This window comes from Lissotriton vulgaris, chromosome 7 (genome assembly GCF_964263255.1).
Source record: "Lissotriton vulgaris chromosome 7, aLisVul1.2, whole genome shotgun sequence".
NCBI lineage: Eukaryota > Metazoa > Chordata > Amphibia > Caudata > Salamandridae > Lissotriton > Lissotriton vulgaris.
Window position 1 is genome coordinate 642574078 of NC_141695.1, and position 26038 is coordinate 642600115.

Here is a 26038-nt window from a genome sequence, read left to right on the forward strand (position 1 = left end):
CGTATGCCTCTATAAAAGATCTGTTGCTGACTAAACAGGAAGCAACATGGATGGAGGAAAGGGGGCTTAATATTGGATGGTAATGGGCTAGAAGTAACCAGTACTGAAGTGATGTAAGGAGAAGACGAATATGTTGTGTTTTAAACTCCAAATAGAATAAGTGAAATGTTATAAACCTGCAAGGAAACTCGGAAGTTGCATGTCAAATAGAAATACTGTCAACACCTTTCTCTCTACCTAAAACAGAAACAGCAAATACCTGTGACTTAGCAAAATCTGCCAGCACGACCAGATTTTGTTATTCCACACCTACAAACCGACTCAATTTGTAGTATCTCTGAGTCACCTTTATAAAACTAATTACCTGTGTGGAGGTAGGGACTGAACTCTCTGCTAGTGCTGGGAGGCTGGAAGTACTCAGAGACTGTCTGTGTTGGAAAGGTTCGATAAGGAGGAGTCAACTCTTCATCACCAGAGAAGCTCCTCCGTAAGCTGCCCGTCATAGGCAGGCTCATCAAACTGATAGGCTTCTTCTCAACAGGAATCTTCCTCTCTAAACATTAAGCCAAACTATGGTAAGGTTTTACTTATACATGCAAGTTACAGCATAATAATCAAAATACTGAGTTGCAATTGGATATCAATAAATATTTTGTTTTATGGACAAATACATTAAATTATCTAATGTCAAATCATGGTAAAAAGTTTACAGCTGAATTTTAAAAAGGGAGTTCCCGATTAAATTTAAATATGAATTGAGAACTTCAGTAAGCAAAAAACTGCTAATGTACAGGAAATTTTTTTTTTTTCAATTCCAATGTCGAGCTTTTTCTAGGAAGGTGAAATAATTTAAGATCTAAAAACAAAGTCCATGAAAGACTTTTCCTCCCAGTGGTCCATAGACAAATATTCAGACTCACACTGAGCTAAATGAACAAACCAGATACTATACTTACTTGGAAGGTAGTCTCTCTTAAGGTACAACAAGCCACATGATATTGTCTGCGGTAAAAACCTAAATACAAAATGACAAATCTAAAACTGACTTTTGTCTAGATACAACCCATATCACTTCCTTTTAGACTTTATTCACATCTTATTTGCTGCTCACCTTAAAGAAAAGTAATAGCGTCCATTCACTTCTCAATTGGGGAACTAGGTCTCTATATTTGGATGTCTATTGTTAAGTAATAGTTATTTTGTTAATTGGCTTGTTTCATTAGATACAGGAGTGTTTTAAGACACTTTTCAACAAATTGAGCAATTCTCTACTAGAGATGGACGATGGTCGCCAAACCAGAGTATTCTGTCTGCCTCTACCAGCTGATTAGAACTGTCCACTGATTAGGAGGCCTATCTGGCAACCCATGAACAGAAGGAGAGCACTTGTCTAGTATACGCAGAATACATGCTAAATGCTTCAAGCTGCCTACTGCTGCAGCCACCACGTCATTAATTGGCACACGGGGCAAAGCTGCCAAAAAGACACTGCATGGAGAGCTTAGCACTAAGAGATACATTGGCACGCCCTAAAGTTAGGGAAGGTCCCAATGTTCATTGCTGTGCATGGCCATAGACTGTAACAAGCTCCCACTGGGAGGGAATCAGTGGATGAACCTGTCCACACTGCAGGATAGTAGGTCCTGGCGCCCATTCATGTGGCGCTGAATAGTCAGCTGGTAGAGATGCTTTGCTCTTCGAGCCTTCGTGGTAGGGTAACCAAGCAGAGACCTGTGAGGCAGGATTAAGATTTGAGTTCTGCACATATAACCAGGTCACACATGCTAAAACAGACCCTCCAACTAAGTGGAGACAATACATGGATCATGGCACAGAGGATGATACTGGCACAAGTGATGATTAAACCGCTGTAAAACAAGAAGTAGACAAACACCGAATCACAGTGAGATTTTTTCACTCCTACCCAAATGGATTAAGTTGCAAGAGAAGACACTAGCAGCTTTTTTGACAATCTACGGAATGGGAACTCTCCCGAAGTGTGGTAAGATAGCTGGATAACAAATTGAGTGTACCATTATAAATGAACATTTGCAAAAGACTGAAGGTGTAATGCCCATATCCTGATACTGACAGCAATGTACAAAAGACAAAGGAGGGAGATGCTACAATTCTCATCTTCATTTCCAAATTGCTGGAGATTACAGAAAAGAGTGACAGCATGGAGAACATGTGAAAGGCTAGTTTTTTCAATGCAATTGGTCGACTATCAAGGGATTGAAACATGGTAAAAGACACTGAAGAGACTGGAAACAGATGTTTTGGAAGGAGGGGCAGAGGTATGCCCTCTAGGTAATGGGACTGTTTTTCCACAGAAGGGTACAAAGGGCTCCATCTGAAGGTCACCCTAAACGGGAAATTTGCAGTGACAATGGCAGAAGTGGTGGCGAGGGGCCTCTTCATTTGGGGTTTCTTTTATTATGACCACGTAAAAGTTTGTGGAAACATATATAGCCACAGAGAAGGATCAGTTCCTCTTAAAGAAGGTGTATGGCTACAATGTTTTTGCCAGGTCTGGTCAAGGAAGGGGTTGTATGGTTAGCTGAGGATCCTTTGTTCAAAGATTAACAGGTGGGAAGGATAGAATATAAATAGTGGCAAGACAAGAGGCTGTTCACTTCATCCAGCTCCTTGAGAGTTTGGCTTGGATGATCTAGGCCATGTACAGTAGGACACAGATATGAAGCAGAGTCTTTTACAGGTAAGCATAGGTGCACTGAAGACACCTGTTAGGGGAAGGTGAATGATTTTTGCAAACCGGAATATCAAAAGATACCTGGGTTCTGCAAAACATTCATGGTTTCATCTCAAATTCTACTGCGATCCAATATACGCAAGTACTCGCTTTCTAAAGTGTACAGGCAAGGCTTGAGCAATAGGTTTCCGGTCAGCCAAACATAGGTAGACATGATGGCGAATGCACTCTAGACTAGTATTAAGTCAAGTGCTTCGTCAATATGCTTAACTTCTGTACCCTAAGCCATCATAGGTTGCATCCAGTGCTGTAGGAGTGCGGTGATTTGGAGCACGAGCTGGAGTCGGTAGCGGAAACAGCATGCAATTTACTAAAAGTTAAGGACAATACTTCAGCAGTCTCATGGATGGGTGTCACTTACCTGCTACTTGAAAGACAAAAGTGAGAGTGCTACTGGCTTGCCCTGTGCTCAATGCAGCGATACTGCCAGTATCCTTTGGGGCACAGCAGCAGGGAGCCTATGAGGAATATTTCAGGCTGTGGACCCACTGCCAGCCGGCAGATGCCAGAGACTCCTTTGGGGAGTGGCCACTTGACTTGGGCAATACTGCCCATTCACTCCTTCCCTTCCCTTCCCATGGATCATTACACTTGGAGCAACTGAAGACTGGGAGAAAGTCTACAACTGAGCCCAGCCGATGAGCTAATGACAAGATTAAAGCAGACATTGTAAGGATATAGTGCCAAATACTGCCCCTTCAGCATCAGAGCTTGAAGTGAGGAGGAGGTAGTTCGTAAAGAAGGCACACTTCTGGCTGCAAGAGATGAGTGTATGGTGGCCTAGTGACGCACAGCATAGCCCTCCTCCTGCTTGGCTCTCATCTAGTCCCTCTGTACCCCCCACCACCCCAGTAATACAGCACTTTTCAACTATCTGGGCACGCAGGCAACGGTTGTAGCAGCCACACTTTGAACACCCCCTATGCTTCATCATTGATCCACACATGACAGGGTTGCTTGCTCATCTACTGGTCACCAAACTCCAAAGAAAATCTCACAGTTTTTACCTACAACATGGCTTTGAGACTTGTGCCTGGCCCAACAGGAGATAGGGGATGCAGCAAGAGAGGGCAAGTGCTGGACATGGCCAAGGAAAAGCACCGCTTGTAAGGCACAACCTCATCGCTGCAGCTACTGACATTCTACAGTTGCAATAGGGGATATACTTAGAAGGAGAACCCCACTTCACGGACAAATCTTATGGCTTACTTCGGAGGTCACCTACGACACATGTTCAAGGCTGCTTTTGCTGCAGTTATTGGGTACTCCCCTGCAGAGCCAATGGTGACACCAAGTGGATATGATGGGGGCCAGCTACAAGCATTGGGTCTGCTTGTTATCTCACTTGCATCAGATTAACTGTCTCCCTGACGCTATTTGGTTAGCAGCTCATATTACCATGACTCCACCATATGTTAACATCTGCTATTGCTGCAATGTTGGAGACTTAAAACAGCTAAGGTGACATCCCAGTACTCTGCATACAACCAGACTATGTAGGTCATGGATTCCCTTGCCACTGAAATAACGAAACATCAGTGTTCCAACCGGAGAGCAAAGGTCGGTACTAACCGTGCCTTACCTTCAGAATGCGCAATGTTGACTGTCAAATGTCGTAAAGACTTTCAACTAATCTAAATATGATGTAGATGGGGAATTTGAGAAGGTGTGGGCCTTCGTGTCAACTGGGCCAAGTCTGGGGTTTATCCCTTTAGTGAAGATACGGTTGAAATGGAGGTTCTTCTCAGTGGCTCTCTTCTTCCCTGGTACTCCACTACATTTCGCTATCTTAGTGTCTTCATATACAGGACGCCCGATGATTTACTGGAAGGCAATTTAACGAGAGCAATTTCAGCTGCTAGGCCCAAGTACAATTTTGGAAGTCACTCCCACTAAATGTTATGAGCCGTATCACCTTGATCAAGATGATTGTCTTTCCAAAATTGCTATACTATTTTTCGAGTCTCCCAATCTATGTCCCGACCAAGATCTTCCGCGAGCTGGAATGTATGTTCAGTGACCTAATCTGGAACAAAACCAGGCCAGAGTTGGTTTGTGGAAACTATATGCCCCCACCAGCCAGGGTGGATTGGCAGTCCGTAATATGGAGCTGTATTATATAGCAGCTCAGCTACAATGGGTGACAAAGTGGCATGGGTCTGGCAGACACGACTACCCTGCAACAGCCCTGGACCCAATCCCAGATTTATCACCTTTTCCATCCTGCCACCAAGTCCCCACGGCCACCCCAATTACATTTGGAAGTGGCGAATAAGTGCTATGGAAGGAGCCCGCACCTTTCTCGTACAGTAATCCCATATGCTCCGATACTGCCGCTCTTGGGGACGCCAAGAGGGAGGGCGGGTACATCTGAAGAGGCTCTTACACATTGGCATGCAGTGGGCATAGACACCCTGGGCGACTTATATTCGGATGGTGCACTATTCACTTTTGAGGCACGGGCAGAGACATTGGCTTGCCGGTAGGGTAATTGTTATTGCACATTTACCTAACAAGGGCCCTTTCGGCCTCCTGGGGGGATCGGACGACTGAGCCGCCAACATATCAGCAACTACAATATTTACATGTAATGGGTGCGGGAACGCATATAGTACACTGGCTAGTGGCAGCTCTATTCATACATTCACTGAAACCGATGCTAAGTCTCCATACGTGCTGGGAAACTAACAGGGGGCAACCTTGGACAGAAAAGGAATGGAGCGCTGTCCTGGCCAGCTCTTCGTATATACCGAGAAGCACCAAATTCAAACTAATACAAACATGCATTATACAGAGAGCGTACCTTTCACCCGACAACATAAACAAATACTTTAACATTGCCACCTCCGTGTGTCCACGCTGCTAGCAAATGGATGTGAACCTGCTCCACATGTTATGGTCCCGCACCTCCTTACAAGTTTATTGGCAAGAAATAGCCACAGCACTTTCACTCTGCACTGACACATCCCTGCCCCATACCAGAGAAGTTTACATAATGAGGGAATATACGAGGTACAAGAAGAACAAAGTCACATCACGATTTTGAGACCTGGGGTTGATAGTAGCGAAGCAATTAATCACAAAGAGGTGGAAGCACAATGCCCCAAGAGACAGTTGGGAAAGATCACTAATGATATGGGCGCAGGCAGAAAGTACAACACTACACAGGGAGGAAACAGCGGGGCTCCAGAAATGTCACATAACACAGTACTGGGATGCCAAACTCACAGCCTTTAAGAGTAGCGGAGGAGAGGATGATGTCGGTACTGCTCCCGCCAGTACATAACCCAACCACTGAAGGTCCCGAGCCATGAGACGCAAGGTATCCATAGTTCGTACTACGACCTATGATGCAGCGCACCTGTGGCCCAAATCCACTGTTGGGAGTCTCCCATTGCCCCTAAACAATTGATTAGATGGCAGAGATTTCTGAAACCCTCATGAGCCTTAGTGCCACCCGGGCGAGCCACCATAATGACATGTACAAGATACACATTTACATGCCCTGTCACACTATGCATATTCTTTTTGTTCTTATTCGATGGCAGTATCTTTGTTTTATTATTGGTTTTGAAGTTTAGATAACATATGTCTTATTGGCCCATTCTTTTTTTCCTTTGCACAACCTCCCAGTGACATACTGAAATCGATAAGGATTTCTACCTCTAATGTACGCTAATGCTATGCACCCCATGTAACAACTGACTGGTTTAACTAGCCATGTTTGTATTTACACAGGCGTTATTATTTGCAGGTTGGGAACTGAAGTGCAACAGTGCGAACAGGGTAGCATGCACTGTTTTATAAGCATAGGCCTCCTGTAGCGACAAGTATGCATTACAGTGTATTGCACTTCTTTTCATTTAACACGTCACAGATATGTCAATTATTCTCAAAATGACGATTCGCATATACAGGCATCATGCCTCAGATAATCCTAGATTGTTACAAAATTTAAGAAAAACAAAGATATTTAAAAAAAATAAAAAATGATGTAGATATCATAATTTCAACACATGCTTACAACGGAGGATAACAAACTAGTCAAAGAAGTTACTTACCTTCGGTAACGATAAATCTGTAAGAGACAAATATAAGTTATAGATTCCTCACCTTAGAATTACCGCAGGCGTCAGACTGGATCCGAAGAATTTTTCTTCAACAAGACCCCTGCGTGTCGGTATGTGGCACTGGTCAACTTCGCGTTCGTCGTTGGCGTCTTGATCGTCGGAATGACATTGCAATATCTACCTAAGACGCCGCCCCTGCACGCTGACCTAAGTTCTTTACACGACATTCCACGCTAGAAGCGCAGAGCCATGCAAGACACTGACCACTGGTGCACAAAACTGGGGCCCTGAAAGGTAGTCCCTTACCCTAGAAGAAAAGGGAGGATGTGTGGGGGCGGTGAGGAATCCACAACTAATCTATGTCTCTTACATATATATTGTTACCGAAGGTAAGTAACTTGTTCATCTGAAAGAGACTATCAGTTATGGATTCCTCCCCTTAGAATGGATACTCTAGGAATACCAACCACGCAGGTGGGTCTGCGAACTAAGATCACACCAGAAAGTCCTGGAAAACTGAACGACCAAAGATGCCGTCTCTCCAGACTTGGCTGCCCTGGCAGATGTCTTGTGGCTGTGTGGCTGCCTGGCAGATGTCTTGAAGGGGAACTCGACGTCCCAATGCAGTAGTGGCTGCTGTTGCCCTGGTGGAATTAGTGCGCAGCCCCACTGGAAGCTCCTTTTTCACTAAGGAATAACACATTTTGATGCAAAGATCAAGAGATGGTCCCCTTTTGCAAGGTCCGACCTTTCTTGGCACCCACATAACCAACAAACAGCTGATCATCCACCCGAAATTGTTTTGTGCGTCCAGATAGAATGAAAGCGCACGTTTGGGATCCTGACTTTGGAGCCCCTCCTATTCTTTAGAAGGATGCGGGGGCAGGAAGAAGTTGGGCAAAGTGATGGTCTGTCCTATGTGGAAAGAGGTAACCACTTTGGGAAGGAAAGAAGACCTAGTGTGAAGGACAACCTTGTCCGGATGATCAGCCAGGAAAGGAGGTTTGGAAGAAAGAGCCTGAAGCTCAATCACCCTGCGAGCAGAGTTGATGGTAACCAAAAAGGTAGATTTTTTTTAAAAATCTTTTTTATTAACAATGCTCATATCAAACACGTTTACAATACAATGGACTAATAGCATAGGATAGATCATCAGTATAGACAGGGCCTGAGCCAATGTCAACATTTTGACATTTGAACATTTAAACATTTGAACATTTTGAAGCGGTTGACGTTCCTGGACACCAGAAAGTAGTGGGAATAACAACCACAACCTACTTCTGGGGCAGGAACTCGCTCGATGACTACCTTGGCCAAGAGAGTGGTAACCTCCTTCCTGGTGGAGAAGGGCCAAGTGATCCTCCAACATGCAATGGAATTGAGGTGGCATGGATGAAGGGGTAGTCTCGAAGGGGAGTAGCCCCTTCGGGCTATCTGCAAACCCACCTGCCCGACGTATTGTTGAGCCGGGGGGGGGGGGGAGGGGGGGGTGCGGGGGGTGATGGCGAATCCTGCCGCCCACTGGCGAATGGTGGCCCTGAAAGGTCAGACTAGGAGGGCTTGGAGACTCCTGCAGAGGGGGCGCTAGTGGACTGGCCTGCCCGCCGGCCTTCAGACTCACGGGAATGGGTCCCACGCCCCGACCTCGCAGAGGCTGGACACCTTGCGCAGGCCAGTTGCTCTGGGTGGAATGTGGCAGGGCACCCCTTCTGCAGCCAGGAAATGGGCGCAAAGCTGACTGCATAAGGCGAGAGGTAGAAGCGAGGCCCAAGGACCTAGCCATAGCCCTGTAGCCCTTAAAGTGCTTGAGCCATTAAAGGGTATGTCCAAAAGCGTAGCTAGGACATCAACCGAAAGCCAGTGGACCTCAGCCAGGCGTAGCGTCTCAGGGCTACTGACGTTAAAATCGTCCTGCCCAGTGAGTCAGTAGTGTCCAGCCCACACTGTATGGTGAACTTCGCTGTGTCTCTCCCTTCGGCAACTGCACAGGAGAGCACAGTCCGAGTTTCCTCCAGGCACTGTGGCAGCACCTGCGCGACCGTGTCCCACACCGAATGGGAGTAACGTCCCTAGAGACATGCAGTGTTCACAGACTGCAGTCCTAAGCTGGAGGAAAAAAACATTTTCTTCCCAAGATGGTCCAGCATATTGAATTCCCCATCATGTGGAGCAGTAGGGAATGCGCCCTTGGAAGTCGAGGCTCGGACCACCATCTCTTGGGTGGGGTGTTGGGAGAGGAAAATTGGGTTGCCCAGGGTAGGGCGGTGGTGGAAAAAGAAAGAACTGATGTCAGCGTGCAGGGGCCGTGTCTAAATAGATACTGCAATGTCATTCCGGCAATCACGACGCCAACGACGAACGCGGAATCGACTGACGCCACCTACCGACGAGCAGGGGTACTGCTGAAGAAAAATTCTCTGAATCCAGTCTGACGCCTGGGTTTAATTCTAAGGTGAGGAATCCATAACTAATGGTCTCTTTCAGATATGTTTTGCTTCGTCCATATTTACTTATAGGTGTAATGGATTTGTGTACGCATTGTCTTTTGTTATAAACCAATACAAATGTTAGGAAAAAACAACAATTGCTTAACAACTTTAGAGAACAGGCACGCATCCTGGACAGAAGTGGAGAAGATGTGTTAGGTGTGCTTGGCACAGCAACATTAGAATCATTGGCATGCCAGGAGGCTCTGAAAGACAGCTCGCTCATTGTTGAATTGCTAGAAAGTTGAATAAACAGTTTAGCTCCCCCCCCCCCGCCTCTCCAATAATCTAAGGTTGCAAATTTACTAAATTTCAAAGAGAGAGACGAAATCCTCTGGGCAGGTAGGTGGCGATCCGACTGGAAATGGACAACTACCTTAGTCATCCCGACTATACCTTAGCAGAGCAACACCTGGGAGCCTCTTTTATAGGACTGAAGCATAAACTTCGAGAGATGGATCTAAACACTCATCACTTTTCCCTGACAAGCTTAATATCCCAACAAGTCACAACTCGTTTTAGCTGAACGACAGGGGACTTCATCACAGGTGGATAAATCTCGAAAAAGGAAGCAACAGACATACAAGCGTGGACGCAAAGGACTCAAGCAGACCTCTGAGTGGCAGCTAAGCCTTATTGCAACTCCTTCAATACAACAGGCCCAAGGAAGCAGAGGTTTAGCTCTTCTTGCGGTGTCCACAACCAGGGACCCAGCTGAGGTTGCTATGTCCACTGAGAGACGCCAAAACTTCTTCATTGCAAGCATTTCTGATTTGTTCGGAAACCCTTCCCAAAGTGACTCTTCAAAAAGCTAATAACCTCATAGAGGTCAATGCTGTATACCGTATCAGCATGGGCGAAGGCTGACTTATGGCCATACACCACTACAATTGACATATTGATGGCTCATCTTTACACTGGCACTCACTATAATCTTAGAAGCGTTTATCTAACATATGCTCACTGGTATGCTTTCTGCCTTCTGAGATGCCATGACTGGCGTGCCCATTATGAGCACAATGTCAAACGTATCTAACAAAGACTATTTTCTTTGCCTTAAGCTTTTTCTTTGTATGCTTTGCTGACGCCAGACAGCGTTTCAGGCACCTCCACTTTAAACAGTCATCATGGCTTTGATTACAGTAATTATACTGGAACAACTTGGATAATGTCAGCTGCATAAGAGACACCACACAGAGGTCACCTAGATTCTGGACCCGTATCAATCTGGGTTCAACACATTACACAGTACCAAGACAGCTATAATAGATGTCACTGATCATATCAAATGTTGACTAGACACTAGCCTACCATCCATGCTGGTGCTGTGAACTTGTCCACAACATTTGATACTGTGTCTCATCATAAGTTACTCAGCAGGATGCAGAAGACTGGTATATACTGGACAGTGGTAAACTTGCTTGGTGACTGTCCCAAGCAATAACCTTGGTTTCATTCAAGTCACGCTCTTTGGTGTTGGACGAGGGGGTGCCCCAGAGCTACTGCTTCAGGCCCTATGGTTTTAAAATAATATCATACATGGACAATACACAGCTTTCAATCTCCTTTGATAAAGATCGGACCAAACAAAAAGATAGCTTTTCGGATGGAATGACAGCAAATGTTGCCTGGATGTCAGAGAATTGTCTCCAGCTGAACACCGGTAAAATCGAGATGATGCTGTTCGGCAAGGCTCAACAGTTATGAACCTCTGATTGGTGGCCTTCTGAACTCAGCACAGTGCTTACGCCCCATCTTATGGTTAGGAATCTAGGAGTCTGGCTTGACCCACCCCTTTCTATGAAAGATTAGGTTCTATACATCATAGGCTCCTTTTTTCTATTCATGTGCTTGTTGAAAAGAGCCTTCCCACTTCTCCCAGTTACCGCAAGGAAAACGGTGGCTCGGTTTCTTGTTGTTGGTTGATTGGACTATGGCAGTGCCCTAACCGCCTCTGCTAATGACACGCTGCTTACAAAAGTACAAGTTGTGTAGAATACTGCAGCTCATCTCACCTGTAATCTTCCATCCAGAGCTGCCTCTGCTCCCCTCCTGTGTTCACTTCACTGGTTACCAGTCCAAAAGAGAATTGTTTTTAAACTGTATTGCCTTACCTACAAAGCCCTGATAGGAAAGAGTCCCAGCTACTTAGCCTCGAAGATCACTTACTATCATACTTCCCAACTCCTTAGATCTTGGGATAGATCTCTCTCAATGGTTCCATGGGTCAAAAAGTCCCGATTAGGGGGCAGGTCAAGCTCGTACCTAGCCCCTCTACATTGGAACGTCTTACCTCTCCACATTCGTATATACTCAGATCACTTTCATTTTAGAAAAACACATAAGACTGCATGGTTTTAATTCTACTACCATCGCTTGCCTCTGATCTGTTGCTGTGCCGAGAAACCCCTCCAGTAATGATTTACCTGCACTACAAATTAAAATAACATAACACATTGTTGACTAGGTTAACTAGAAGTTTTGTGCGGTTGGCAGTTTATCTGCTGCCCTTGATGTTTTTGATAATCCAGTAATAATTGGTATACAGGCCCACAAGCCTGCAGAGTCCATTTCCTCAACATCTCAGTGAACAGATTAAGTTCAATCCTAGGGATAATTACCCACTACATAACACTCATGGTGCGGCCATTTAAGTTCTCTTTACTTACACAGAACTACATTGGAGCACAAACACAAACAAGTGATACAAAATGCACTCGCTAATTAGACGTAGGGGGAATCACATAGCTCTAACTTTAGGAGTCCCATAAAAAATTGGTGGAAGGGACTAGACTTCAGAAATGTTGGAGGGGTGACATTATTTTCACCAATTATTCTGCTGATTCTAAGAGAACCCTCAGATTGGTGATAGAGGGCGTGCCCTTTGGGTCACTCCTCATAGTGTGGGACAGGAAGGATGATATGTTTTAGTTGAAAGTAAATTGAATGGGGAACTCGTGCTGCTGCGGAACCTCTTTGCCCCAGGATCAAGCTGACTTCCTGAAAAAACTATCAGTGCAATTTGCTAGATGGGCACATACTTAGTGGATCCTGGGAGGAGAATTTTACACATACTACTTTGAAGAAAATGACAGATTGTCTCCTCCTTTTTAGATGAATTGGAAGGCTTCAAAGTAGTAACTAGAGGTCATTGCATCTGAACTACTGTGGGAGTGCACACGATTCTCTGAGAAAAAGATGCAAGTAGCAGAGGACTTCCTGTCTGAACTTAAACGTAAATTAGTGAATAACTCCACGCATAGAAATGCCCTTCATTCCGCGTGGGATAAACACACTGCGCGGTTGGAGCAACTCTACTGCCATGATTATTCTGCCTACAAAACGAGTTTGTGAAAACTCCTGTGTGCCAATTTCTATACTGATTTTGATAATACCATGTGGACAACGCTTCCCCGTGCTCTACTTCCCACCCAAGGCAGGGGTCTTTTCAGAGATCTAAGAGGGAGAACCACCCTCTTATGGAGGGAGGAATGATAGACTTGGTGGCGTGGAGAATTTGGGAGAGAAATGGTAACCAAAGAATCATGGGCCCTCATAGGACAGCCTGGCCAGTATGGCCTATGTAGTGTCCACAAGTCTCTACAAGTCTCTTCAGCAGTTACAGTTATCAATTTTTTTGTCAGAGCTAGTGTGAGAAAAGAAGGCGTACCACCTCAGCAGGTCGAATGAATCAACACAGCTAGTTGAGGTTTTGGTTATGGAGGTTCAGGTGCAGAACCACTCTTTGTTGAGAGAAAATGTAGTCTTGAAGAGGTAGCCAGTGCAGTAGAAGATGCTCAGACTCCGCATGTTAGATTACCAGGCCCTCCGAGCCTATAAGCTCAGGGTGAGCTAAGGCCAGTTCCCTTTGATCTTCAGAACCTGAGGAAGCAGTAGCAGAGGCGGTATTCTAGAGCACACAAGTTTTGACATTAAGCATTCTCTGTAGCAGCAAAGAGATCTTCCCAAGGAATGCCCCACTGGGAAAATATGCCTGGAACTATTTCCAGGGGCAGAAGCCATTTGTGGTTGACCAGATGGAGCCTGCTGAATTAATCTACTCTGGAGTCTAGGGATCCCGCCAGTTGGTTGACAGTCACTGAAATTCCCTGAAGGTCCAACCAGTGCCTCGGTCTCAGTTCCGCCGAACACCTTTCCTGAGACCTCACATCGCCATGTTTGTTGCAACACCACATGGAAATCATGTTGTCCATCAGAACTTGGCCAGATCTGCCTTTGATATAAGCTAAAAAGCCCTTAAGAGTCAAACAGATGGCAAGCAGTTTGAGATTGGATCCTGGCTAGAGAACAAAGGTGTCCGTTCACCACATCGTCCAGGTGGAGTCCCAAAGCTGATGTATTTGTCACTCACCAACGTAATCTCTGCATGGTGTAGAGAAAACACCTTTCACAAGTCATGTTGGGGTCCTTCATCCACAACGGAAGGTCCCAGCTAGTCGTCAAGGAAGGTACAGGAATACAGCCACCCCCTCAACCTGCGAAGCTGGGCCGCAACCACCACCATCATCTTTGTAAACACCCCTGGGGCCGAAATGAAACCAAAGAGCAAGACTGGAAGTGTTCTTTTTCCATAACGAAGCAGGGGAACTATTATTAAAATGCACAATAGGTGCATGGAAGTACAAATCCAGCAGGACACCATTCAACTCCTACAGCCTAGAGTAGAGGGGACCTGGGCTAGAGTGAGCAGCTTCGGTTTTTCCTCCACAGGAAGGTGTTGAAGAACCAAAGAGTCAAAATTAGTATGAGTCCACGTCTTTCCTGAGAACCAAGAAGTAATGAGCATAGCAGATTTTGTTCCTCTCATTCTCGGGGCTTCTTGCTATTGCCCCTTTGACTAGCAATGTCTTAATCTTTCATAAGGATAGAGGCATGCTCTGCTGATGTCGGAGTCAAAAGAGATAGAACTGGAGGTTGATGCGGACAAGGGCAAGATAGACTTTCAATAGTGAAAAACGAATTCGGCATTATTTCACTACCAGGACATGTCACCCACACTAGTACAGGTCTTACCTTTCACCTACATGGCACCCTGCCCAGGGGGGTACCATGGGCCTACCATAGGGGTGTCCAATGTTTAAGAAAAGGGAAGGGTCAGGCCTGGTCAGTGTTTACACTGGCCAGGACAACATGGCAGTTCACAGACTGCACATAAGTACAGTGGTGGCAGGCCTGAGACACCATTTTAGGGCTACTCAGGTGGGTGGCACAATCAGTGCTGCAGGCCCACTAGTAACATTTGAATTTCCAGCCCTGGCACACTTAGTGCCCTTTACTAGGGACTTGACAGGTAAAACAAATATGCCAATCATGGACAAACCTGAGGAAAGAGGAAATTGGCTGAGTAAACACACAGTGGGTTTCTTCAGTTGTGGACACTGCAACACATGTAAATGGGCATGTGGCAGAATGACAGAATTTGAGGGACCAGGGGGAACAAAATATCGAATCTACACCAAGATCAGTTGCCTCACTACATTTGTGGTCTATGCAATAGAGTGCAAATGCAAGAAAAGATACATCGGGAGCACAATCAGAATGCTAAGAGAGAGGATTTGCAAACACATAAGAGCAGTCAAACAGGGGGACATGAGGTACCCCCTGGCTGCACACATGTCGATCTGCTCTGCTCAAACAACCAACTGGTGTTTTGAGTTTTATGGTATAGAACATGTCCCTAGACACCCAAGAGGGGGAAATAGGGAACTGGCACTAAGGCGCAGGGAGGCACGATGGATTCTGAAACTACGGAGTGTAGAACAGGGCTTGAATATTGACCAGGAACTGCATTACTTCCTGGGCAATTGAAACAGTGAAAATGAGATAAGCACAACACAGGACCAGTACACAATCAGACCCAGGAGACAACTAACATGGACAAGACACTCTCATGAACTCTAGGGTCTGGAGTGTAGAAACAAACCAAGTTACCCCCTTACTCTGTCAGCCAAACAAACGTTACGGATGTTAGCTCGAAAAATATAAGCACTAATGTTAATAGAGTATAGACCAACCAATACCCCCATGTACATAAAAGCAACACGAAGCTGTAAAGGATATACTAGTACAGACTGTCCAATGAGCATGAGCACGATGTCGATAATTGACATTAGCTGAAATATATATAGTTAATATTTTGCTTAGATAACAAGCTGTTTTGAAATGAATCAAGTGTTGTTGAATACTACATCACGTGGATAACTATATTGTGATTTTGATAGACATCAACCTTCCATACACATTGCTGAACTTCCCTATATTAACTGTTGTTTTATAACTCTGTGTGATGGGATTGTCATTCTCTTATATTGTACTGACTCTAATGGATGGAGACGAGTTTGAATTTTAATGCATGATAATTTCACCAACTTATTATAGGCAGAATGGACACCAATAACTAACATAACTTTTAAACACTTTAGATTTCACATTGACCACAGACCAATTTTGATCCGTTCAAAAAATACCTCTATTTTTTCTATATTACTACGACTTATTTTCATCTACTAAAAATACACTAATTCCGCTCGACAATCAGTATAGCAATATCTCATATTATTTAAAAAGGGCAAACCCAGTGACAATACGATATACCAGTATAGGATATTAACACAAGTGAAATGGATCTCGCTTTAAAGATGGTCGCTACTTTAGGTTTAAGCAAGAAGTCCTTTTACACTTTCTATACCATCTGGAATGGATGGGAAGTGACGTAGGACGGTGAACGCCGACTGACATTTAATGAGATTGGCGTTTACCTCACTCGAGCGTACTCTGCCTCGAGGACCTTTGGTGGCGTCTCGGCGAATATCAAGAACGTAAGAAGGTAAAAGTAGCAGATAAGATTAGCGCGATTTGTAGCGTTGAACATTTCCTATAACCAACTTCCTGATATTGTGTACGAGGTTTTCTCAGTACCGGCTACTTTATTTACTGAAGTCTAATGGGGGTCTGACTTTGCCACTAGGTTATGGCCAATATAAACAGATACAGAATGGGCGGCTTTAAAACTAGGAGCCAATTTTTTGAACAGTTCCAAAGATAGGAGCATAGGGAATTAAAACATATCAGATGTAATAGTGGCTTAGAAAGAACAACAACAATATACTAGTGCGCAAGTTATCCCTGCACACTATTGGTTTCAATACCGTTAACATGTGGCATTTTGGCCACTTAAAACCCGGTCCTCTGAACTTGGTAAATGTTAAGTGGTTCCTTATTTTGGTCATATTAATAACTTTATGTCTATACTCATAACTAGACATGCTGCTGCCACAAAACGTTATGAGATGACAGTAGGGAACATAGAATAAGACAGACATGATTTAGCAACTTTTAAAATATTTTTTCAGCACTCAAGAATGTAAAAACCAGGAGATTAAAAGACCAGAGACACCAGATTCATACCAAAGGACGCTACCATTTTGAAAACGCTATGCAGGTTTGAATTATCACCGCATATTAAGTAAATCCAGTATAACATTCTAATATGAAATACTTTAATGGTCATTAATACCTAGATAAGGATTGACTACTACATATTTTCTTGCTTGGTTTTCAGGATATACTTACTTACTGGAATTAGGTATTTACATATTATGTTATGTTATGTTATGTTAATAATGATTTGTTAAGCGCACTGACACCGATTGGTTTCCTGGCGCTGTTGAAGACAGAAGACGTAGCTGAAGGTTTATGCATGCAGGCTTAATGGTATGCTTGTTTGTAGAGCCAGGTCTTTAAGGCTTTCCTAAATGAGATGAGGTCAGGGCAAGTCCGGATCTCAAGGGGGAACGCATTCCACAGACGAGGAGCCAATGTTGCAAACCTGCAGCCGCCAGAACGCTTACGTTTGAAAGAAGGAGTCTGTCAGAGGCCTTGATGGGCTGAGCGCAGATTGCGTAACGGGACATGCTTCGTGATAAGTTGATCAATGAATTTGGGGCTATTGCAGTGTAAGGATTTAAAGATCGTACACCCTGTTTTGAATGTGCAGCGCTGGGCCACAGGAAGCCAGTGAAGTTTCATAAGCAATGGGGTAGCCGGTTGCCATCTGGGTTGGCTCAGAATCAGTCTGGCGGCATAATTCTGTACCATCTGAAGGCGTTTAAGCAGGTAGAGGGGTAGGCCAAGGTAAAAGGAGTTCGCATAGTCCAGGTGGGACAGCACAGTGGCGATAACCACCTGGGTGACAGCCTCCGGGGTAAGGAGGTGCCGAACTTTCCTAAGTTGGAAGAAACACTTGGAGACCACCTGGCCCACTTGTGTTTTTAGTGAGAGATCACTATCCAAGGTGACTCCGAGCGTCTTTGCCGAGGGGGAGGGAGTCGGGGCTTGTCCCATGTCAGGCTGCCAGTAGTGGGAGCCTGTCATGGTTGGATGTACCTCATGGTCAGTTGAAAATTAGAAATAGAGGTTTCGGTATTGTCGATTGTAAAAAGCAGTTGCAGATTATCTGCGTAGTTGAACACCGTCACTTGTTTATTTCTGAGGGCCTGAATTTGGGGAAGGATATAGAGATTAAACAGGTGAGGTGACAGGGAGAAGCCCTGTGGCACACCGCAGGTGATAGTCTGTTTGGGGCCGACTAGGTCACCCAGCGGAGCTGCCTGAGAGCGGTTCTCCAGAAAGGACTTCAGCCAGCTGGCCGCTGTGCCCCGGACGCTGGTCTGGGTGACACGGTCGATCAGGATGGTATGGTCGACCGTGTCAAATGCGCCCAACAAGTCCAGTAGCAGCAAGGCCTGGGGAGAGCGTTTGTCTGCGCAGTCCCGAAGGGTATCTAGTACTGTAGTTACCACCGCCTCCGTTGAATGGGCGGGCCGGAAACCCGCCTGGTGGAGTTCAAGGCAGTTAGATTCCTCCATGAAGTTGGAGAGGCATTTAGCTCCATGAGCCTCCATTACCTTTGCCAGGAAGGGAAGCAAGGAGATGGGACAATAGTTTGCCTTACAAGTAGGATCTGCCCCAGGTTTCTTTATGAGCGGTATAACCGTTGCTTCCTTGAAAGCCAGGGGCACTAATCCAGAGGTCAAGGACTCATTCAAGAGAGTGCAGGCAGGAACCGGAAGAGCGGAGAGGAACTCTTTTAGAATGTAAGGTGGACATCTATCCGACGGGGCGCCAGATTTGACTCTAACTAGCAGCTCCTGAAACTGCTCTTGGGTGATGGGAGGGAAGGTGCTAAGTGTACCAAAATTATTAGTGGTGGTCGTACCGATGGTAATAGGGATCAGGGATTGTGAGATACTGGCTTTAATGTCCGCAATTTTCTCGATAAAATAGAGATTAAGTGAGTCACAGAGGGACTGAGTTGGGGTTACACTGGGGCGGACATTATCTAAATTTGTTAGTTCGTCGAGTATGGAAAAAATGTCCTTTGATCTATTTGTCGAGCTAAGGATGCGGGAGGAGAAATAGGCAGCTTTGGTGGAGGAAATGGATTTCATATAATCTTTCCTGGCCGCGGCAAACCTGGTTTTTAAGTCGGGCGTAACTGCGACGCCATTGGCATTCCAGTTGGCGCAAGGCCAGTTTCTTTGCTTTTAGGTCAGGTGAGAACCATCTTTGGGCGTCTGCGCGCTGAGCCAATTGGACTTTTTTATAAGGGGCATGAATGTCACTTGCTGCTTGTAGCCAGCCGGAAAGGTTAGATTCAGATAGATTAATGTCCGGATGGGGAGGTGGGATTGTATTGGCCAGCGTCTGTAGAAATTCTGCTCTATCTAGTGTGTTCCACCCGCTACTGTGGTGGTTGCCTTAGGGGGGGGAAGTAGACTAGGTTGAATTTAAGAAGGAGCTGGTCCGACCAAAGGCAGGGGATAGTTGTCGGAGTTGTGACTAACGAAGTATTGGCCCATACCTGGTCTAAGATGTGGCCCTTACAGTGGGTAGGCGAGAGCACTCGTGAGAAATTCAAGTTTGTAAGGAGCTCTGTGAGTTCCCTAGAGTGAAGACCTTCCGTGGGGTCGCTGAACCAATAATTGAAATCGCCTATCAGAAAAATCCTGGCATGATCCATCGCCAGACTGGCGACTTGCTCGCTTAACGTAAGAGGGAAGGATGGCATAGAGTTTGGGGGTCTGTACAAAAGGACTCCTGCAATAGTTGTGTGAGGGGTTTCGAGCTTGAGCACCAGATTTTCTGTGTCTGGTAGGTTCAAGCAGGTCAGGGTGATGACTTTCAGGTTGGAGCGTATAACTGCTTTGCCTGACCCCCGATCGGCATGAATAATATAGTAGTTCGGTGGTAGAGCTGCTGTTATATAGGGAGCAGAATCAGGGGTCAGCCAGGTCTCAGGGAGTAGAAGGATATCCGGTTTGTCTGTGTCTAATAGAAGGAAAATATCCATCTGGTGTTTTACCAGGGAGCGGGTATTTAAGTAGAGAATGGCCAGGGAGTGAGAATGTAAGCCAGGCATCGCCTGGCTGTTGAGGCTCATCATGTTGGTAGATTATACGGGAGGAGTGCACTCGGCTAGAATTCCTAGTCTCCTTGCCCGGTTAACTGTTTCCCTAGACAAATAGCCCTGACCTCTATTGTATTTCAAGAGGTCATTGCGGGAGTATGGAATTGAACAAGCAGCCTGACTGGCCCCGGGTCCCGACTGGTCGCGGACGGGTGCCGACGGGCTTGCCTTTGGCGCGCCGCCGGCACGCCCGCTGCGCTTCCTAGTCGGGAGAGCCATTTTGTGGCAACAAGGGCAGGGGGGCCGAGTACTGGACCGCTCGCCTGCTCCTCCCCCAAGATGGCGGTTCCAAAGTTGGACCCCAGGCAGCCTCTGATCGGCTGCGGTGGGAACGAGCAGGTAAGGACAGGGTGGATAGAAGTATTCAGAACGGTGCCCGCAATATTATCTTACAAAATTATCTTACAAATATGCTCTTATTTATGGTCCTTAACCTCACGATTACACCATATCACGGGATCTTTGAATTTTTAAAGGAACACATAAGAGATATTGGATTTAAGCACGAAGAGTGATTCACTTCTCTCACGACCTATCATTCAAACATAAGCGGCACACCTAGAACACGGCACCAGCTATACCTAAACGAACGTACTTGGTCTCTCCATTGTTATTAGGTTCATAGACCTACTGTTTCACAGTGGTACTTCTTTGTGTATTTACAAACAGGTTTTGTCACATTGGGCTACCTTTCTGATCATTAACTCACCACTAGCTTGAGATTTACTGATTTTGGCGACTTTCCTGTTTTTATTAAAATATGGAGAATCTTGTATTTAAAGGGACTAATGTGGTAGTCTGAGTATACATACAATTGTTCTTTATGTCTTTCTATAAATATACAGCCTTGAGAAAGTCGTAGGACGATTTCCCGGTTACAACGAAACACGTGTTGGCTGTTGAGAACTTCCTGGAAAAATTACACTGAATAAAGTGACCAACAAAGAAGAAAGAATACTTACCTTCTGTTCATTTTGCATCTTTTGTGGAAACACGTCACATACTTGAGTTATTTAAACTATCACGTGTGCTAGTGAGTGTTATTTGCCTCACCGGACTAATGAGGAACATTATGCTAGGATTCCACACCTGTTTCATCCAATCCCGCTGCAGCGTCTGTGTGTTCTGAGTCTGAGTTTTGGAAGTCATGTAGTATAATGTCCCAGTTGGTGGATATATGTGTCTTACGTAACCCTAAAGTGTTTACTTTGTGTAGTGCAATACCCTGGGATTGAACCCACATCACTATTGACTGCTGGCAAGCTAACAGAGGGAGAGGTTCAGGCGATTTCCAACGGCAGGTGATCAAATGCTTTGCCACTACCAATCCCAAACCAAGAAGACAGGAAGCAGCCTTGTGTCTCTTGCAACTGTGAAAGAGACCCAAGATGCACGTCTACCATGTGTGCAAATCTGTGCAGTCCGTACAGGCAGTCAGTTGGGTGGTTACGTGTCGCCAGTAAGTGGTGTGGTGAGAACATGCTCATAGCATATGAAGGAGGTCGGCATCTAGCAAATGACATCTGGGGCAGTGAGCATCTGCTAGTTGAAAGTATCAGTTAATTTTAGCAGTGGAGAGATACGCTCTTTGAATTATGTAGTATTGGATAAGGCGGAAGCATGCGTTCTGAGGGACATAGATCGGACTCTCCTTATCTGAACAAGGATGGGACAGTTCCTCTTTCCAGCATCACCTCAGGGGTGTGGGAGAAATAGCTGTGCGCTGGCAGAGGGAAGCTGCAAGCCATCTCATGAGATGCCGGCCTATTCCAATACAAATAAGTACTGTATTATGAAGTGTGATGAAGGTTCCCTCGACATGTCCCTCTATTTGCCACGTAGCGCCGCAAATAACGAGATGTGTATCAGAAAGAGGCCAGGAGGTAGCCCCACCTTCTCCACCAATACATGATAAGGTACTAGTGCTCCATCTTGGTCCGCCAATACAAAAGAAGGTACCAGTGCACCATCTCAATAAAAGTCACGTATTTTGTGCATGTCAGCTTCAAGCCAAGCGATGAGTCCCGCAGGTGAGGTGGTGACATCACCTCTGGGCATGCTGTGCTGGTAGCACCTATTTGCAACCTGAGTAGCAATGTCTACGGCAGTTTAACGCATGTGCAGGGATGAAAAAGTCGCAGTATCGCTGAAAGGGTCGAGGTCAGGAACAACATGGCAGTGTCTGAGAGCTACAACCCCGCCACCCAATGGAGTTGAGAGGCAAGATAGTGCGGTGCCACATTAGATACTGCAAGCCCATCTTGGTCAGTGGGAAAATACAGTTTTGTCAGTGCCACCCTACACTGGGGCTTGTTCCAGACGAACTCTCGCAAGGTTCCCTCGAGGGATCAGAAGTAGGGAGGTGAGACATACAGGGGCAGATTAGTAAAAAAAATAGAGCAGCAGAAGCAGGACCACCATTTTGTGTACGGCAACGCAACCCCTGACAGATAGAGGAAGTGTACGCCAGAACAACATCTGGGATCTAAGGGCAGTTGTCACTCTGATAAGAATACTGTCTAATAAGTCGGCTGGCTGATGGTAAACCCTGACTCCTAGGTAATGAAGCAAGCGCACTGGGATGCCATATTACTGGAACCCCGCTAAGGGCAAATGTACGAACGGGGTATGAAGGTGTAAATGGGAACAAGCATTAGGCCCAATCTGAAAGAGACTGTAGTTATAGATTCCTTACCTTCGAATTAGCCCCAGGCATCAGACTGGATCAGAGAAAATATTGCTTAGCAGTATCCCTGCGTGTCAGTAGGTGTCGTGGGTTGACTCAGTGTTCGTCGTAGATGTCGTGGTCGCTGGGATGACGTCACGGTATCTACTTAGACGTCGCCCTGTGAGCCGACGTCAGTTCTTTTTTTTTTTTGCGCCAGCCAGCGCAGAGCCAGAGAGAGAGTGCCCCTTAGTCACTTTTTGACTAAAACTTTTTTGACTTTTGTCAACATCTTTTTCAAGTTCTTCGACTCCTGGTGCATGTAGGGATGTCTCATCGACGGACTGGCTTCAAACCTTCTGACTCCTGTCACAAGCTGATGTCTGTCACGGATCCGCACCGCGTGTGCCTCTGGTGCCTGGAGCGCGATCCCAACCCAAAGTTGTGCTCCGACTATCGGGCCATGAACCCGAAGTCTTTGAGGGAGCGGAGCCGAAAGGTTCTGGAGGGCCAGCAGTCGGCTCAGTTTGAGGTCTTGTAGCGGAGCCATCACCACTAGTCATCAAAGTATTTGCACTCCTCTGGTAAGTCGCAGCACAGAAGAAGGCGAAGAAGCATTGTCGCTCTTCGCCTCCTCCCCGTCCATCGGCCGACGCGACGTGGGAACTGGAGTGTCGTCGCTTTCCGGCTCTACCTTCGGAGCACGCATCTGGGACGACTCCGTGCTTCTCTCCCTTTCCGGGTGCCGGAGCGTTCGATGTCCAGGTTTAACTTTTATATGAAGCACTGCATAGCATCTGTGGGAAGTCCAACTCCGCCGGCCCACCTTTGGGCCCCGCAGACTCGACTGGGGGCCTTGGGCAGCTTCAGCACTGGAGGGCTCCTAAGGATCCAAGCCTGGTTCGGGGACGGTGCCGGTCGTCCTCAAAATACCTTCCCCGGCGTCGATTCCAGTGGCAACATCCCCACTACCAGTTGCTCCCCCAACCGGCGTCGACTCCAGCCTCAACCCCGACTTAGACACAGAGCTGGACCGGCATCGGTTGATGCTGGTACCGGCGTCGACCAGTACTTCTTTTGTCTCCTGGCGTTCCCTATCGCACTGACTGGCAGCCAGAGGAGGACTGGGAGGGGTCTGGTGATCCTCTTGCAGACCAACTTGAGGAGCCGGACTGGCGAGAGGAGTTGGGTGAAGCCAGCAGTCTGGATACATCATCAGAACTTGGTATGCTTTCTCCCCCTACCGTGGCTACGGAGGATGGGGCCTCTTACACTGTGGTGTTGGGTAGGGTGGTTGAGGCCTTGGGCATTGAGCTTCCTACGGACTAACCTCCTGACCGAGGTGCTTCAACTGGCAGAAGCCTCTTCGGAGCCCCTACTGCCTTTCAATGAGGCCCTCAATGACATCCTTCGAGGCACTTGGTCCAAGCCCAGCACAGGGTCTGCTGTGGATAGGATGATTGCCCGAAGCCACCGCCCGGGCCGGGTGACCCACTTTTCCTCTCCCAACACCCTACCCTCGAGAGCTTGGTGGTCCACACCTCTACATCAAAAGGTATGGAATCCAAGAAGCTGGACCATCTTAGGAAGTTGTTTTCTTCCACCAGCTTATGACTGGGGTCGGTGAACACTGTATGTCTCTGGGGCCATTACACACACGTGTGGGACGCAAGTGCTGCCACAGTGCCTCGAGGAGGCCCCGGCTGTGCTCACTGGCGCTGTTGAAGGTCGAGATGCAGCAAAGTTCGCCATCAGGTGTAGGCTGGATACCGCCAACTCGCAGGGTAGAACAATTTCTACGTCAGTAGCCCTGAGGCCCTATGCCTGGCTGAGATCCACTGGCTTCTCTGGGCATGGTCAATCGACCCTTTTGAACATGCCCTTTGATAGCCGTCACCTGTTTGGCAACAAGACGGACAAAGCTTCAAGAACTCTAGGGCTATGGCCAGATCCTTGGGCCTCGCTGCCACCTCTCGCCTCATGCAGTCTGCCTTTCACCCCTTTCGTGGATACGGAAGGGGTGCTCCACCATGCTCAACCCGGAGCCACAGGCCTGCACAGGCTACCCAGCCTCTGCGCAGCCGGGAACGTGGAACCCAACTCGTGTGTCTGCGGGCCAGCAGGCAAGCCAGCCCCACCAATGGCCCATTGCAGCAGCCTCCAAACCTTCCTAGTTCGACTTTTCAGGGCCACCACTTGCCAGTGGGCGGCAGGATGCGCCATCACCTCCCTCACTGGTGCAACATCACGTTGGACAGGTGGGTTTTGCAGATAGTCTGAAGGGGCTACTACCTCCCCTTCAAGTCTACCCTTCCCTCAATGCCACCTACACGCCATCACATGTGGGAGGCTCATTTGTCCCTTCTCTGCCAGGAAGTTATGGCTCTCTTGGCCATGAGAGCTATAGACTGCGCCCCAGTGCCAGAAGTAGGTCGTGGTTGCTACTCCCACTAGTTCCGGGTGCCCAAGTCGCACCAGATTCCCTCTCAGAAGCTCCTTTTCACCAGAGTGGTTCTGGACACAGCACACTTTAGGGTCAATCCTCCTGAGCAGCGAGTCCGGGATATTCAGGCTATGATACCGATGTTTCAGCCTCTATCCGAGATTTCCGTGAGAATGACCCGGAAGCTGCTGGGCCTCATGGCCTCCTGCATCCTGCTGGTATATCATGCCAGATGCCTTATGTAGGCTCTGCAGTGGGACTTGAAGTTCCAGTGGGCGCAGCATCAGGGAATCTTTCCGATGTCATCCAGATCTTGGAGGGGACTGCACATCAGTTGCAATGGTGGCTCACGAACCAGGATTGGGTCAGCAGCAGATCCCTCTCCCTTCCCCAACCAGAGTTCACAGTAGTGACGGATGCGTCACTTTTGGGATGGGGTGGGCACATGGGGGAGGCGCAGATCAGAGGCCTCTGGTCTCCGGCGGAGTCCAGGCTCCACATCAACCTTCTGGAGCTCCAGGCGATTCGTCTTGCACTGAAATCATTCCTTCCCTCTGTCAAGAGAAGAGTAGTGCAGGTGTTCACGGACAACACCACCGCCATGTGGTACTGCAACAAAGAGGGCGGGGTCGGGTTGTGGAACCTGTGTCAAGAGGCTCTTCCCTTTGGACGTGGCTGGAACATCAGGGGGTATCGCTGATGGTTCAACACCCGGCATGTTCCTTGAACGCCAGGGCGGACGAACTCAGCCGCCATTGCATGATGGATCACGAATGGCGTCTTCACTCCAAGGTGGTGCAAGGTCTCTCTCAGCAGTATGGAGAGCCTTGGTTAGATCTATTCGCCACTGAAGAGAACACACAATGTCAGCAGTTCTGCACGTTGGAGTTTCCAAGGCGGCACTCGCTCTGCGACCCTTTTTGTTGCGAGTGGAATTGCAGCCTCCTGTATGTCTTTCCGCCTGTACCACTTCTACCCAGAGTGCTGAAGAAAATCAAGCGCGACCGGGCCCAAGCCATTCTTGTGGCACCGGACTGGGCACCAAGAGTTTAGTCCCTGAGCTCTTGAGCATGGCTATCGATCCTCCGATCAGACTTCCTCTTCTGGAAGAT

At 47.0% G+C, this 26038-nt stretch overlaps 1 protein-coding gene across 2 annotated transcripts in view; it reads right to left on the reverse strand.

Annotated features, from left to right (window-relative positions):
* The window catches only part of MBTD1 (mbt domain containing 1), a 947763-nt gene that overhangs the window by 207695 nt on the left and 714030 nt on the right, over positions 1 to 26038 (reverse strand). The window contains exon 16 of one of the 2 annotated variants that reach the window (XM_086930850.1): positions 365 to 553. The exons of the other annotated variant lie outside the window; for it this stretch is intronic. Within the exon in view, the coding sequence (XP_086786976.1) occupies positions 365 to 553 (189 nt within the window). The remainder of the gene's footprint in view (positions 1 to 364; positions 554 to 26038) is intronic. 2 annotated transcript variants of the gene reach the window in all.